The sequence below is a fragment of the Panicum hallii genome, chromosome 9 (genome assembly GCF_002211085.1).
Source record: "Panicum hallii strain FIL2 chromosome 9, PHallii_v3.1, whole genome shotgun sequence".
Lineage (NCBI taxonomy): Eukaryota > Viridiplantae > Streptophyta > Magnoliopsida > Poales > Poaceae > Panicum > Panicum hallii.
Window position 1 is genome coordinate 433,606 of NC_038050.1, and position 14,839 is coordinate 448,444.

A 14,839-nucleotide genomic window follows, 5' to 3' on the forward strand; every position below is an offset into this window, starting at 1 on the left:
CTTTCTCACATGAGCGAGCACAACAAGTTAGCGGGAGAGACGATAAATGGATGATGGGATGTTTTTAGATTCTAGTAAGAGCTGAGTGTGCGCGCGCGTCTTTTCAGCCACAGGCTGAGGTGAGACGACCAAGCGATCTGTATTTATTTGGGCACCGGCTACAGCTCCAGGAACTGTTCATACCAACTGTGGCCCGCTTATTGCACCACAGTCCCAAAGAGAAGAGACTAGCTAGCTAGCAAGAAGAGTGGGACGATGCCTCTCTCTCTCTCTCTCTCTGCCCTTTGCCTGCTTTCAACCATCCACCCATCTCGCTGCTACTGATGAGTACACTGACGATGCCCCTCTCTCTCTCTCTCTCTCTCTCATCCCTCCTCACTCCTTTGGTGACGGAAAGAGGAAGAAAACGACAAGGGGACAGGGACATGGTGGCACTTATGAGAGAGAGATGGAGAGAGAGGTAGAGCAGTAGGGCAACCTTTGCCTCATTTGTTGGCTTGGCTGCTTCTTTGCCCCTCACCTTGGATCAGCTCGGTCCCTCTCTTCCATCTTTTCTTCCATCCACCACCTTTTCTTTTGGTTGCGTCTATTTGCGATAACATTTCAGCTATCATAGTTCCGAAATAAATGCGCAATAATATCGATAGCTAAGCTACCTTAGAATATATCTTTTCTTCGAATGTATCTTTGATAGTTCGGATAACTTCAATTGAAAGATCATGGCATCCAGATTACATTGCTTATTTAGCTAATTACATTTTATTTATTTTTTCGCTCTGAATAAGTAGGAGCCAAAAGATTGGTGATTTGATTTCATATAGGAACAATACATAGAAAGACTACTCCTTTTATAAATAACCACACATCGCACACTACCATGCATGCATTCACGTACGTGAGGATTATGTATGATTATTAACAAAAAATCGATTGATTTTTAAGAGTTGCATAGATATGGAACTGCAGAATCACTAAAAGTTGCATGCATCAATCAATGGGAGGTTTGAAGAATATAACGAGTCCATGGTGCTAGTCTCTTCCCGTTCTCAACTGAATGTTGCTACGAAAATACTTTAAAGTTTATTATATTCTCAGCAAATATACATTAAGCAAATAAAAACTAGTAAAAAGGGTCCGATGTGACCGATCAAGCGACAAAGGAGCTGGCACGGTAGTAGGCTATAGCCAATCACCAATGCTCGATCTGTGGGCCGGCTTTGCAGGATGGAGCAGCTGGCAGTGAAGCAAAAGCATGCAGCCTTTTTGACGGAAACAAACAGACCTGCTGCTTGCCTTGGGTGCTTTGTGGGCCGCGCCCATCGAGAGCATCATTTACCATATGAATCCTGCGGATCCAGTTCGGCCCAGCTGAGCTTATCTCCAAACATGAGGCCCATTAGACGAGGAGCGAGCAGGAAAGGAAGACACCCACCACGTCAGCGGTCAGCAGCCCACCGCCCAGCCCCCTCCCCAAGAAACCCAAACCCATCCCCACCGTCCGATGGCGCCCACAGGACGGGACCGACGGCCCGATCCCCGACCGCCCCTGTCGGCCGGCGCTACATCTACATGTACCCCGGGGGCCGCCGCCTCGCCCCTTCCCCTCTCTCCTCCCTCCTCTCGCCCACCGGAAGGGACGACCCACCCACAGGAAGGAAGGCGGAGGAGGAGGCCGGCTGCGCGCCCGTCCACCGATTAAAAGGGCCCCCCGACTATTATCCTATGCTATGCTTGCCTGTCCTTCCTCCCCCTGATCTCTACTTTCATTTATCCGTCGGGAGTAGTCAAGAAGAATTGCTGCAATCCATATTCCATATCGTATATAGCTAGCTACTGCGGCTTGACTAGACATCTCCTCTACCCAATCTGCCGCGCCGGGGCGATGAGGTACTGTTGCCTGTGCTCCGATTTTGCTTGTTATTCTGTGCTCTGCTTCCTACTTGGAATTCGGATTCTTCAATTTAGTCATAGGAATGATGTTTGGTTTAGTGTTTACATGTGCTAGCCTCTTGTGCAATGATGTGTGTACTTGAATCTACACCTTTCCCTGCCATGCGTTTGCTGTGTAGTACAAGGGTGGATAGTATATATCCTAGAGCAGAGCAATTCCTTTTCATCTAGTGACACAATAGGAAAGCGATTCTGTCTCAAACACTTTGATCACAAAACTATAATTGTCCATGCTGTTCATTTCATTTCTCCTCCTAGGCAACTGCAGCAGGTGCTAAGCCTTGGTTAGTCATTGCTTTGCTCAAAGTTCACCCGGCCCACAGTTGTACCCCCATCCACTTGTGATTGATGCTATTGTTGTTACCAATTTTATGTACACATCCACATATAGCAGCGATAATTTACCATATGTTCTCTCACTAGTATATATTGTGTAGTCTTCCCACAGTCATCCACGATATCATTTTGCGCCTGTTAATTACCAAAGTAGTGCGCCTGTTAATTAGCAAAGTAATGTAGTGCAGATGCTAGATAAGCATGGGAAAAGTCTATTTGTCTAATGCTACTATTTTTGCCTAATGAGCATACCAAGCTTTGCGCATCAGGGCCTCAGGGGTCATCATCTATCTATATATTTGAGGCTCTTGAGAGGACATAACAAGGTCTTTTTACTCCTATGGAACTGTTCTGGGGGTGCCGCTACGGCTACCATTTATTTGTCCTAGGCAATGGCCACAGAGAAGAGCCAAAGATAACCTGGCTTTTTTACAACACAGACATGCTGCTAATGCTTGTTGTGGCAGCCGCTTCGGTTTCTCTCTTTTATTATCTGCTGCTGCCTCATTGTGGCTGCACCAGCCACCTACTGTACCTGGAGCAGCAGTGTCCAGAGAGAAGGTGTGAAGCACACACAACTCTACTCTGTGCAGGGTAAAAAATCGCTCTGGTAGAGTTGTTTTATTAATTGCATTCAATTTGCAACCAAGAAAACTCCCTGGATTCAATTAAGCATTGATAACTTTAAATATTAAATAATATGGGCATTGGGGGGTAACGGCCTTTACTTACATTAGGAAGAAATAGAATAGTAGCAATGTGTCAACAAGGAAAATTTTAAAGTTAACTACTTAACTCATGCATTTTGTGTCCTGCTATCATAAATAAATATTTGTTTACCACAACAGTTCCATTTTTGTCCTCCACTTGTGCTCTACAGTTATCTATTTCATTCATTTTTATTCCTTCCCTTTTTTCCATTTTGGTCTCAGGTCCATTTCACTTACCGTTTTGGATAGCGTGGCTTCTTCTGGAGTTAATTTTATGCTAACAGAATCTAGGTGTCAGTAGTTAGGATTAACAAACTGTTTTGACCTATTAGTGTAAATCTGTAAAGAAAAATACCTGGTTTGGGTTGAGTCACTGTATAGAAAATGGAACAGAGGAACATACTGGTATTGGGTGAACATGTGCTCAAAGCCACTGGTCGCAAGCGAAAGCATGATGCTGCTATGGAGTGCGCTGAGGGCAATGATGCAATGGTGTTGTCTCAGCATGATCCAAGAATACACCTTGTGAGATTTGATGACAGAGCTCAATGTAAGAAGTCTAAAGTGACTTCCTGTGGGAGTGGAGGTATATTGGAGTCGTATTGGAACTTTAAGGAAAGTGGGCTGCCTGTGCGTGTGCTTTTCTACCAACATGGTGACTGGAGTGATTTTCCAGAGGATGTTGTCAATCTAGCACAACGGGACTTCCAGTTGAAGAGGCCAATTACTACTGCCGTGTTCCAGAACAAACACATCTTGTTGGACTTCATTCATATGATTTGTCTAGATTATGAGATGACCACAAACAATCCACTAGCATGGGTTGATGATCATGGCAAAGGCTTCTTTCCAGATTTATCTGCTGGATTGTACACATCTAAACCATCTCAGCTCGAGAAAGGTGAAGCTGCTGAACGTGCTGGGATGTCTACAAGTGTAGCTGAAAGCTCAAGTTCAGTATCTGTTGGTGGAGTAGTATCTTATGGTAAGAGGATAAATAATATCGAGGAGGACAACCTAAAAGCTCATAACAAACTTGCTGAAGGTATTGGTAAAAATAAATCAGGTCCTTCAATCCATTTGAATGAATATTCTAGTGGAACCGTACAAGCTGCCATTGGCAAGCGAAACAATGGTCCACGTGTTGATTCAGCTGTGCGGAAGTTGTTACTCCAAGAACTAGGCCAGCCTTTTAAGGAAAAAGATATTATTGGTATATATAGAACACCACTGCTAGATCAGCATGGGCAAGTTCGTTCTGGTCTTTTCCAGGAGGAGGTAGAAGTGACCAAAAGCCGTCGTGGGAATGCAAATGTCCGTTATGCTTGGCTTCCTTGCTCGAGAGGTAGTATGGAGGAGATGATGATGCGAGGTGCTTTGGAAATTGCAAAACCTCAGCAGGTCCACACACTTGGTCTTGGAACTTGTCTTGCTCCAGCAAACTGCTCAAATTCATGGTAAACATTTTTTCTGTTTCAGGATTTATTGTATGTGCTCTTAGTCCTATGCCATAACTCATTTGCTGTCTTTAGATCTACTGTTCTCCCTTTATACGTTTCTTCATTGCAACTAGTAGTTTAGAACTTTACCTTTGCTACTCATGTTGTTTCTGTTGCTTTGATTAAATAATGCTTCTCATAGTCTTACTTGAGGTTTATTTACAGTGCCAGCTATTCAGATTTCCATGAAAATGGCATCATCAGAATGATGTTATGTCGTGTAATAATGGGTAATGTTGAGGTTGTTTTGCCTGGATCAAAGCAATTCCAGCCAAGCAATGAAAGTTTTGATAGTGGCGTGGACGATCTCCAAAATCCAAAGCATTACATCATATGGGATGCTAATTTGCATAAACGGATATATGCTGAATATGCTGTTATTGTTAAAGTACCTCCCATGATCAATGGTACTACTTTATAGATCTTTTTCTCTCTTCCATTTTCCTTCTGTGATATTGTTTACCCAGCACAATTTATTCGGTACTGCTGCAGAATATTTAGTCTCAAAGGATAGCGTGTCCAACATATCTGAGATCATAAGTTCCGGTTCTCCAGACAATCAAACCAAGGTATGCTTCTTGGGATTCAGCTTATGTGTTATCATTTGTAGCTCAATTTTAGCATCCTGTATATGGAGTGACACACGTATGCCTAATATTTGTTGCATACTGCACGTTTTGTAGCTCGTACCTGAATGTATTGATCTATAACATGATTTAATGTAAAAGGATGTGAGCATATCTCCTTTGTATCATTTTCTTTTTTTATTGCCAAATAATGACCCAATGTTTAAATAGGTTGCCTTTTATTAACATTCTTGCGGCTAAGTCTTCAAATGGCCGTTGCAGGAAATCCTGATCCTGTAGCTACCATGTCTACTTGTTAAAGTCTTTATTTCTGATAGTGCTCTACATAGATAAAATTGAATGCTGTAATTTGCTTTGGTTTTAATGTAAATATAAGAAATTTTAGAATCATGGGAGGTCACATTTTCCAAGTAAGAAATGGAACAATGTCAGCATATTGCTCATCTAGTCCTGAAAATGGGGACGTTATACACTAAGATTTTATAGTTTGACAAAAAAACGTGTGCTTTGTTCTGTATTCTTTGGATGTAAATGAGAACTGTTGGAATGATTGGTGCTCTTTTGGTCCAACTTCCCTGTACTACCCATCTTTACCTGATGCCATCAGTTGTGTTCTCCACAAAGTTGATACATAGTTGAATAGCTGACCATCTAGTCGCTGAGCTTACCTGAAGCAAAGTTTTGATATGGCAATTTTCTTGTAACTTCCAGCTTTGTCATTTTCTTCCTTGTTTGTTTCAATCAGGGGGATAGGTTCCAAACCTTGGCGCCATCTGCTGTTGAACAAGAAGCACCTAAGTTGCGGCGGGCTCCAAGGGCTCCCTCCTCACCGTGGATGCCCTTTTCAATGCTTTTTGCTGCCATTTCTACAAAAGTGCCTCGTTCAGACATGGACTTGGTCATCAGATACTATGAAGAGTTTAAGGTTGTGAATGTTCTTTTTCTCCCATTTGAGGTTAGTTTCCGGTTGCATTCATATGCTTAGTGGCATGCTAACCATTGTGTGCCTTGTAATTTCGAAACAGAGTAAAAAGATTAGCAGGAGTGACTTGGTGATACGGATGAGGCAAATAATTGGTGATAAGATACTGGTTTCTACAGTAATGAGGCTTCAGCAGAAGGTATTTTTCTTTTCTTAGGTTCTGCTGCTGTTTAGTATGACACTTATACTGTTTCCAAGTCCTTTCCATGAGTTAAGCTTGTTATGTATGTGCAATCAAGGTCACACTGTCACCTATAATGGTTACATCCGTGATTGAGCGATGCATGTTGAGTTGTGAGTGGAACAATCCTAACTACGGTGATGATGGCTTTTGCAGTTCCCTCCGATGGCAGCAGCTGGGCTACCAAGAGCACTGGGAAGGGGGAGGGAGTGATATTACAGTTGTTTAAGCCTTATCTGGAGGAATAACGTACACAGATGCATGCTTTGTCGACATGGCCAAACACAGCGCTTGGAGTCGGGAGGAGGGAGTTAGGAAGTCCCTCCATGACATGGTGGTACTGTTGTAGTAGCAATCTCAGACTCAAAAACTCTTTAGGTCTTGACAAATTAGAAACTCAGATAATAATTATTACTAGTGGTGTATTTCAGTTACCTCAGTGAAATCCAGACCGCAATCTGCTTTCTGTGTAGTCTATAAGTAACCTTAGATAGGTCAATGATTTCATCCACCCGGTTCTCTCTTTCTTATACATTCATGAGTTTGCTCGGCATTTTCAGTTTGTTCCACGCTTGATCTGTCTTCACATTTTTCTTTTATTTTAATATCTGGTAGCAGCTGATGTCTGCCTGTCTGGTCTCGTAGTGCCTGCTGCAGGCAGCAGTAATCGACTTCAGAGGCACAGCTATATCTTAATTTTAGCCTCAGCGTAAACAGTAAACCTCCCGGTTGTTAATTAAGCTCCTTCTAACATTTGTTGTTAATTTAGGGTCTGTTTGGCGCATCGCTCAAACTCTGTCTGGGCAGCAGCTTCAGCTGAAGCTAGCTTTTGGGTGCCCCCCGTCCAGGATAGAGGGCTTGGAGGGTGGATTGTCCTTTTGCCCCTCTTAACTCGTGGGGCCACATGCCATCCTCTCGATCCTATCTTCTTCTTCCTCGGGACGCCGCCGTGCACGCCAAGATCAACGACGCCGGCGACGGAGAACAGGAATCTCCCCTTGAGCCCGCCCGCCCCGATGCGGCGCCATCGGTGCACGGCTAGGGTAGGGGCGGTGCCCCACCTGACGTCGTCATTGACCCCGAACAGGAACAGCCACGGCGCCCAGCGCGGGGGCCCTGCTCCTCGCGGCACAGTCGCAGGAGCTCTCCCATAGGATGAAGGACGTCTGCCATGAACCCTTTCTCGAAGGCGTCGAGCCCCACCGCCGCGGCGCGCTGGAAGAGGTTGAACTCCTTCCTCCCCGCATCTCACTAAACTGCAAGATCGAAGTGCACCAATTTTGATGCTGTCCAAGTGTCTCGGTAATAAATACAATCGATTTTATACAATCAATTTTGCAATTGATAAAAGGGAGGGACAGAGAGGGCAAGGATATACCTCGTTGCAGGAAGGCAACGCCGGCTTGGTGCAGGGAGGCGGCGGCGGCAGCTTCCTGCAGGAAACGGGGGAGGCGGCCTCAGTACTTGTAGGGATGGGCGGCCACAGAAGGCCGTGGCTCCTTCCCCGGCCGGATCTGGAGTCCGGCGAGCAGGGCCATTGGGCCACTAGATGGGGGAGGGAAGGGAGGAAAACCGGGAAGGCGCAGGAGGGGAAGGAGAGGGGGAGGACGCACCTTCCCGGCGGCGGGGTAAAGGTAGGTAATTTTCTCCGAACTCCAGGTCGAAGTTGGAAATAGGTTGTTTTGGATGCTAAACGGATGCTTGGAGCATCTCCAACTAGCAGTGCTATATTTGAATTCTATAATTTATATTAGGGATATATTTAATGTGTTTAGAGTAAAAAAAGCTTATACTTCAACAGCGGGGTCTTAAATCATGTCATTTACAACTAATTAGGGAAAGATTGGAGCGGAGGTGTTGGGTTAAGAAGTCTCTGTCAGTTAGATTCCGTGGTAAAAGAAAGATAGGATCCAACCAATTGAGTCAATCCGGAAGACTGACTTCTAAATTGTTTTTTTAAAATAGAACTTCTGTTGGAGACTATTTTTTCTCTTAAACCCTATATTATTTTAAGATAGGATCCAATTTATTTCTTTTTCATATAAGGATACGTAGCGATCATAAGGCAGAGGAAGGAGATCTTTCTCAGGCCTGCGATGCTACATGTTGTGTTGTGCGCGTCGACGTCGGGCCACTACGAGAGGGAGGGGCCGCGTGTCATTTTCAGGCCTCGCATTTAGTACAAGAAGGATAGATAAAGCTAATTGCGTGTTCATGAGGTTGATGTCCGATACATACGACATCTCAGTCGTCATGAGTCAGCCAAGCATTCATGTGTTAGCCATGAGTATTCAGTATTTTCTTTAGATGAAAAAGAATGTATAACAAAATAATATAATGGCATATATAATACTTGTGATATATAGATTTGCACACAGGTCGGTCAGCATGCTACGGTTGAATGGCTGGCAATGGCAATCAGCAACATGACCCAGCCAGCAGAGCTGACAGTGCAACCAATCAACTACCATACAGCTGAGCTCGAGCTTCCGTATGTATACAATAGCAATACTATATATGCCAGTACTCGCAGGTAGGCATGCAGATCCAGTTCAGTCGCAACAGACATACATGTACTAGATACTATCATCTATCACAACAAAAATATTATTGCAACTAACAGCACATGCGCTGGTATAACCATAGGATAGCTAGAAGTGAACATGCATTTTCTTCTTCATGTAATTCCTTAGGCATCTGCATGATCACTATTTGTTGGCTAGTACTGTTCATATATAGTTAATTATGTTTCAGGGCCTGCATGCATTGGCCTACCATCGATCAGCATGCAAGGCAGGTCACCAAAATGCAGCAAGTTCACAATGATCGTCCATTATCCATCCACTTAGGCAGGCAGGCATGCCCTGCAACTGCCGGACCTTGCCACGTTGATGCATGTGAGGAGCAAATTATTCCTATATATTACTATATTACTATTACTCGTTCGTTGCCTGCTGCTGCTGCTGGATACAGGGTGCGTTTGGTTGGACTTTTGCACTTGCTTTTGCTTTTGCAAAAACTAAAAGCTAACCAAATTAAAGGGTTTAAAGGCTCTAAGTACTTTGTCCAAAAGCAGCTTTCACCTTAGTACAAATGCAAAAAGCACCTTCCTCCTGCCTTCAGTGGCTTTGGAGGTAACAAATTACCCACCTACCACTGGTTATGGAGAAAAACGGTTCGTTCTATTACCTCACATCCCCATCCGCTCGTCAGCCCCCCCCCCAGCCTACCAGGCGCGCTGCTGATTTGGTTAGTGCGAGAGGAGGATAGTTACGTTGACATACATCATAATTTTATGAGTCATTTACCTTGTGTAATTGCTACAGTTCTATTGATGTGGACCATATAGATAAAAAATTTAGAAAATTTAATATTTTTTTAAAAGATATATTTACATGCGAAATAGTGAACATATTATGTTTGTACGAGTATTTTGGTTTATATACAGTTCCACAAACCTTCAGGGGTATTACAGGTATTTCACCCACAGCACACAGTTTCCCACAGCTCACAGCTGCTCTAAGCAAATGGTCTTCTGCTTTTCCCACAACAGTTTTTTCACAGCAGCTTTTCCACAGCCCACAGCTCACGACAGCTTTTCCAAAAATCACAGCCCAACCAAACACACCCATAGATATCATCAACAGCAGCTTAATTATATATATATATATATATTCTCCTGCTTTTATTAATATACAATAGCTGCTAGCTAGTAATGGTATGGATTAGGACGTGAGTGCCGCTAGATGAATGAGACCGATATATACACAATGCAATTGCACCCATGCGTATGTGTACAGTATTATAGTAGTATATCGGAAGGAAGGAAGGATTATAGTAATCACCGGCACAGGATAAAGGTAGCGTAAGTGCTCCAATTAATATAATTAATTAACAAGCTACTACTAATCATGAAAGCCAATGCAAGGAATCTCAATCTATTGTGTTGTTGCTCTCATGGATGGTTGGTTGGTTGGTGCAGCATCCAGATAGCACCCCCAGCCGCTACTCTTCTCTCTCTCTCACACACACACACGCAACTCTAAGATCACAATGATCGAGAAACTATTTGAGGATGGAATAATGGAACATATAATGGCTTGGTCGGCAGGGCCACTCCATCACCCGCCCCAGCAGCAGCCTCCAATTCGCCTCTTCGTAGTATCTACCTATCTATACGCTCTATTCATGCGGATACGAAGCATCTTTATAATTCATTTCCATGTTTATTTCCTTGCTGCTTTAATTTGCTTGTGGTGCCCATTGGATTGCCCGGCCGGCCAGTCTCCTCCTCCTCCTCCTTCCCACCTCTCGTCCTCAGTCGTCAGGTCATCAGCCCGTCTCTTGTTTCTTTGCCTGCCTACCTTCATTACCTCCTAAAGCAGGCAGCAATCAGACGGAGACGCGTGCCGCTGTGCGCTAGTGGCTGTAGCAATCACCTTACACTACTGCTATACCTATACCTAGATAGGAGCGGCGGCCAGACCATCGCGCGGCCATGGTGGCCTGCTGGCACCAGCAGCTAGGGCTGCTCGTCGCGGCGGCGGCGGCGCTGCTCATGACGCAGCTGCTGCTGGTGTCTGCGATGTCGGACGTGCCCGGTGCCATCACCTTCGACGACGGCTTCACGCCGCTCTTCGGGGAGGCCAACATGGAGCGCTCCCCCGACGGCCGCACCGTCAGCCTCACGCTCAACCGCTACTCCGGCGCAGGCTTCATCTCCTCCCACTACTACCACCACGGGTTCTTCAGCGCAGACATCAGGCTGCCAAAGGACCACACCGCCGGCGTAGTCGTCGCATTCTACGTACGTCATGGCTTACCTTCCTTAATTATTAGTATTACATATCTCCACTTCTCCACTCCACCAATAATCAAGCAATCAATCTGAATGAATATCTGATCTGATCATCACGAATATTACTTGCTAATTATCTAGCTAGTATTACTTCCTAATTGTCCAATTAGCAGCTAGCTAGTGATCGACTAAGCAATGCGTGGCTGCAGCTGTCCAACGGCGACGTCTTCGAGAAGAACCACGACGAGCTTGACTTCGAGTTCCTTGGCAACCGGCGGCGGCACGAGTGGCGGCTGCAGACGAACGTGTACGGCAACGGCAGCACCGACCGTGGCCGCGAGGAGCGGTACCTGATGCCCTTCGACCCGACCCTGGAGGCGCACCGCTTCTCCATCCTCTGGTCCTCCCGCGTGGTCATCTTCTACGTGGACGGCGTGGCGGTCCGCGAGGTGCCCCGCTCCGGCGCCATGGGCGGCGACTACCCGTCCAAGCCCATGGCGCTCTACGCCACCATCTGGGACGGCTCCACCTGGGCCACCGACAACGGCCGCTACAAGGTCAACTACAAGCGCGGGCCCTTCACGGCCGACTTCTCCGACCTCGTGCTCCGCGGCTGCCCGGCCGCCGCCGCCAGGCGCGACGACCCAGCGGCGCTGCAGCTCCAGCAGCTGGGCTCGGACGAGGACGACCGGTGCGCGGGCTCCGAGTTCGAGCTGATGACGGCGGAGTACGCCATCATGACGCCGCGGAAGCGGATGGAGATGCGGCGGTGGCGGCAGCGGCAGATGCTCTACACGGTGTGCTACGACACCAACCGGTACCCGGCGCCGTTCCCCGAGTGCGACGTCAACATGGAGGAGCGCCAGAAGTTCTGGGAGTGGGGCGAGTCCAAGGTGGTGCGGCCCCGCGTCCGCGCCAGCTCCGGCAGCAGGCGGCGCGCCGCCACAGCAACGACGCAGCAGGTGTCGCTGCAGCAGGCCGACTGATGATTGCATTCTGGCCTGACCTGATCTGTGAAGGCACACCACTAAATATTTTAATGAACTCCATCGATTTTGGGTAGGTGTAGCTCTGCTCCGCTCTGCTCTGCTTGCAATTTCATTCTTGTCCCAAATTAAAGCGCATTGGCCGGGTTCGTAATCCAAACCAGAGGCGTTTTTTAAACTGTCATCGCTCGAGCAGTGAGCGAAGCAGGCGAGAAATCAGTCCGTGGCTGGCCAGTGGGTAGCAGGGTCAAGATGAATGAAACAAACACGTGAAATGGTATCCGAATCCACCGCATGTGACTGACTCCTGGCATCATTCAGCGCCCGTGACCTGACCACCAACAATAGCAGAGCAGAGCCAAGCCAAACAAAACACTTCAGGCCCAATCCGGACGGATTGGAACGGCCCAGAACAAAGTCAGGTGCGACCTGTTCGTTTCGGCCTGGCCCGGGAATGGAGCCAGGAGCCCTACTACACCCTCCGGCTCCAATCCGTTCCCCGTTTCTTCTCTCGCGAGGTGAAGGCGACGGCGCTTGGTCTTGGCTATGGCTAGCTGTTGTGATGAGTTGCCGGAGTGAAGGAAGGATGGCAGCGGGTGATGAGGCAGCTCTTGGTCTGCTAGTTTATTGTGCTTTTGTATGATCGATGGCAGTAGCAGTAGTAGTAGCTTATTTGGCATCAGTAACAGCAATTTGACATGTTCTTCAGTTAATGAACTTGAGCTCCAGTGTTTAGCTCGATCATAACTATTTAGCCTGTCTAGTTTGCTTGCTGTCTGTTTCGCTGCTTTAACCTGAAAAGTTTCTATCGCTGAATGACTGACTGACTGGCTGAAATGTTTCGCTATAGGCTTGTTCTATATTGTTGCTGACATTGGTGCTTCTACAGCTACATGATTTAACTATAGAAGTTAGCTTCGTGTGCAGATTAAGCTGTTGTTCTTTGGGAACATTTTAGGTTGACTGCCCTATTTAAGGAGAATCAGTTATTTTTTGTTGAGGTTGATCTAAGAGCAAGTTTGTTATATGTTCACTACTTCACCTGTTCATGTAAATGCTGACACATTATTTTTTGTGCATGCTACTTGTTTGCTTATTGATTGCTACTATATGCTGGTGCTTGTGAATGGGATAATATTAGTAGAAATTTAATGGCAGGGCATTGTCTGTAATCTGAAACTGTGTAGTTTGTAGTGTATTTATTTCTCTTGGTTGCTACTTTTGAGCTAGGGAAATTTGTTGTAGCACAATTTTTTCATGGCAATGTTTATCATTGTCACAATTTTTTTTGACTAGTGGTTTTTTCTTGTTACTTGTAGATCTTTCCAGCACTCTTTAGAGTTGGGGAAGGTGAACCTCCCCCTCTTGGGATCCGGTTGCAACTCCAAAAGGTATCGCACTAGTTAATTCAGATTATCTTATTTATGAAATTGCACTATATTGAAAATATATGTATAATAGTTGTCTCATTTATGAAATTGCACTATCAGTAATTTACTATAATGCTTGCTGATCAGTCAGTTTAGATGCTTTTTTTCATATATCTATATGATTATAAATTTATATGCTTTGGAGCTAAGCATAGAAACCAGCGTTGATGGCGGCCACGCGGCGCGCCACCCAGTGGTGGCCCAATACAGTATGTATATGCTAGTAAAACTCAGAATGTAGACCTATGTACTTATATGCTAGTATCTCCCCTTCCTTGGCTGATCTGGGAGCTGGTCACGTGCTTGGGCTGGGGAAGGTGTCCCATTTCAGATCCTGCTCCTGCTCCGTGTCCCAACAATTACATCCTGTCCAGACCAACAAATAAGCGGTAGATTACAGTTAATCATAGATAGCTTGCTAGTATCAAGAACATGAAAACAATGTAATTGACTGTTACATAGCTTATTTTGGTAAAATAAGCATGCCCTGAACACTACATGTTGGTTTGTTGCAGAAGGCTCCAAGGTCAATACTCAATGCTGCTAGAAAGGCATAGGACAAGGCCATGGTTTGAGTATAAGAGGATTTATCATGCTATTTTGTCCTGCATCATCATAAGTTACCTACCTATTGGATTTTGAGAATAAGCCTTATCAGTTTTGTTTATTTGTTGCTTTGGCAATCTTTCAAACATAACTCAATAGGTCTCTTATGTAAAGACTCGCACCTGGGTATTTCTTTTCAGTTTGTTTGAGAGTATATGGTGAAGAGTCAAATATGTTTGCGAATTCAGGCTAGTTCAAAAGTCAACAGCACCGATGTGCAATGTTTTTTTTTTTGTTTCGGTGAACTTGTAAGGCGCAATGTTTGATGCTGAAGTGGAGAAGGTTTTATTCCTGTGAAGCCGAACAACAATTTTGAGGGGAAGCAATGATTCCTTGTCTGGAATTGAATCCGACAGGATTAAGTGACCCAACCGGTTTCACTTGATTCTTGGCCTGGAAGCATTCAGGGTGGGACTGATCCACCTGCTGCCGAATGAGGCCTCAGGGATTTCTCTCTCGTTTTAGGAGAAAACGTTCGCCCTCAGCCAGTGCGGGCGACAGAGCTGGCTGGTGTACTGTTCTGCAGCTCCACCACCAATCTTTTACAATAATGTAAAGCTGACGCGGCATTTGGGTATAGCCGGCAGCCGGCTGTTCCATTAGCCTCTCTCTTAACACAAGTATTTGAAAACGGTAATGCTAACAAGTATTTGAAATCGTGATCTCTCCCTACTCCAAACAACTGACGCCACCGTCTGGCTGTCCGACCGCGCGCATGCTGCTCTCGTGCCCGGTGGCAGCAGCAGCTCATTCTTCGCCCACGCTCGACAACGC

General features: G+C 45.7%; 3 protein-coding genes and 1 long non-coding RNA gene across 9 annotated transcripts; 3 read left to right on the forward strand and 1 right to left on the reverse strand.

Moving 5' to 3' along the window:
* Nucleotides 1-1,580: 1,580 nt before the first annotated feature.
* LOC112875113 (inactive poly [ADP-ribose] polymerase RCD1-like) lies at nt 1,581-6,814 on the forward strand. Of its 3 annotated transcripts, XM_025938829.1 has the most exons (8): nt 1,581-1,887; nt 2,556-2,880; nt 3,219-4,453; nt 4,661-4,902; nt 4,988-5,064; nt 5,828-6,007; nt 6,108-6,203; nt 6,402-6,814. In XM_025938829.1, the coding sequence occupies exons 3-8, from the start codon at nt 3,381-3,383 to the stop codon at nt 6,456-6,458; spliced, it is 1,725 nt and encodes a 574-aa protein (XP_025794614.1). In that variant the 5' UTR covers nt 1,581-1,887; nt 2,556-2,880; nt 3,219-3,380; the 3' UTR covers nt 6,459-6,814. The 3 variants fall into 3 exon arrangements, with proteins under 3 accessions (XP_025794614.1, XP_025794612.1, XP_025794613.1); XM_025938827.1 differs by lacking the exon at nt 2,556-2,880; XM_025938828.1 differs by lacking the exon at nt 1,581-1,887 and having other exon boundaries at nt 2,543-2,880.
* A 143-nt stretch (nt 6,815-6,957) lies between these two features.
* LOC112875125 lies at nt 6,958-7,763 on the reverse strand. The gene is made up of 2 exons (XR_003225123.1): nt 7,624-7,763; nt 6,958-7,501 (listed from the first exon to the last, which is right to left on the reverse strand). It is a non-coding gene; the product is annotated as an uncharacterized LOC112875125 (long non-coding RNA).
* On the forward strand, nt 7,328-10,334 carry LOC112875119. 3 transcript variants are annotated; one of them, XM_025938840.1, is made up of 4 exons: nt 7,328-7,469; nt 7,597-7,879; nt 8,612-8,778; nt 9,000-10,334. In XM_025938840.1, exons 1-4 carry the CDS (start codon nt 7,417-7,419, stop codon nt 9,331-9,333), a joined length of 837 nt encoding a protein of 278 aa, XP_025794625.1. In that variant the 5' UTR covers nt 7,328-7,416; the 3' UTR covers nt 9,334-10,334. The 3 variants fall into 3 exon arrangements, with proteins under 3 accessions (XP_025794625.1, XP_025794623.1, XP_025794624.1); XM_025938838.1 differs by lacking the exon at nt 7,328-7,469 and having other exon boundaries at nt 7,474-7,879; XM_025938839.1 differs by lacking the exon at nt 7,328-7,469 and having other exon boundaries at nt 7,474-7,879; nt 8,624-8,778.
* A 278-nt stretch (nt 10,335-10,612) lies between these two features.
* Nucleotides 10,613-14,204, forward strand: LOC112875117 (probable xyloglucan endotransglucosylase/hydrolase protein 30). Of its 2 annotated transcripts, XR_003225122.1 has the most exons (4): nt 10,613-11,052; nt 11,253-12,102; nt 13,349-13,420; nt 13,975-14,204. XR_003225122.1 is itself a non-coding variant. In XM_025938833.1 (2 exons), exons 1-2 carry the CDS (start codon nt 10,744-10,746, stop codon nt 12,027-12,029), a joined length of 1,086 nt encoding a protein of 361 aa, XP_025794618.1. In that variant the 5' UTR covers nt 10,613-10,743; the 3' UTR covers nt 12,030-12,245. The 2 variants fall into 2 exon arrangements, 1 of the variants encoding a protein (XP_025794618.1); XM_025938833.1 differs by lacking the exons at nt 13,349-13,420; nt 13,975-14,204 and having other exon boundaries at nt 11,253-12,245.
* Nucleotides 14,205-14,839: the final 635 nt, after the last annotated feature.

What these genes read in the sequence shown, in the direction of transcription:
- LOC112875113 (XM_025938829.1), top strand. Translation starts at nt 3,381, where the DNA reads ATGGAACAGAGGAACATACTGGTATTGGGTGAACATGTGCTCAAAGCC. An exon ending in GCAAACTGCTCAAATTCATG is followed by an intron (nt 4,454 to 4,660) that starts GTAAACATTTTT and finishes GTTTATTTACAG; the next exon opens with TGCCAGCTATTCAGATTTCC. An exon ending in AGTACCTCCCATGATCAATG is followed by an intron (nt 4,903 to 4,987) that starts GTACTACTTTAT and finishes GTACTGCTGCAG; the next exon opens with AATATTTAGTCTCAAAGGAT.
- LOC112875119 (XM_025938838.1), top strand. Translation starts at nt 7,529, where the DNA reads ATGCTGTCCAAGTGTCTCGGTAATAAATACAATCGATTTTATACAATC. An exon ending in TTCCCGGCGGCGGGGTAAAG is followed by an intron (nt 7,880 to 8,611) that starts GTAGGTAATTTT and finishes TGTGATATATAG; the next exon opens with ATTTGCACACAGGTCGGTCA. An exon ending in ATATATGCCAGTACTCGCAG is followed by an intron (nt 8,779 to 8,999) that starts GTAGGCATGCAG and finishes ATTATGTTTCAG; the next exon opens with GGCCTGCATGCATTGGCCTA.
- LOC112875117 (XM_025938833.1), top strand. Translation starts at nt 10,744, where the DNA reads ATGGTGGCCTGCTGGCACCAGCAGCTAGGGCTGCTCGTCGCGGCGGCG. An exon ending in GCGTAGTCGTCGCATTCTAC is followed by an intron (nt 11,053 to 11,252) that starts GTACGTCATGGC and finishes GCGTGGCTGCAG; the next exon opens with CTGTCCAACGGCGACGTCTT.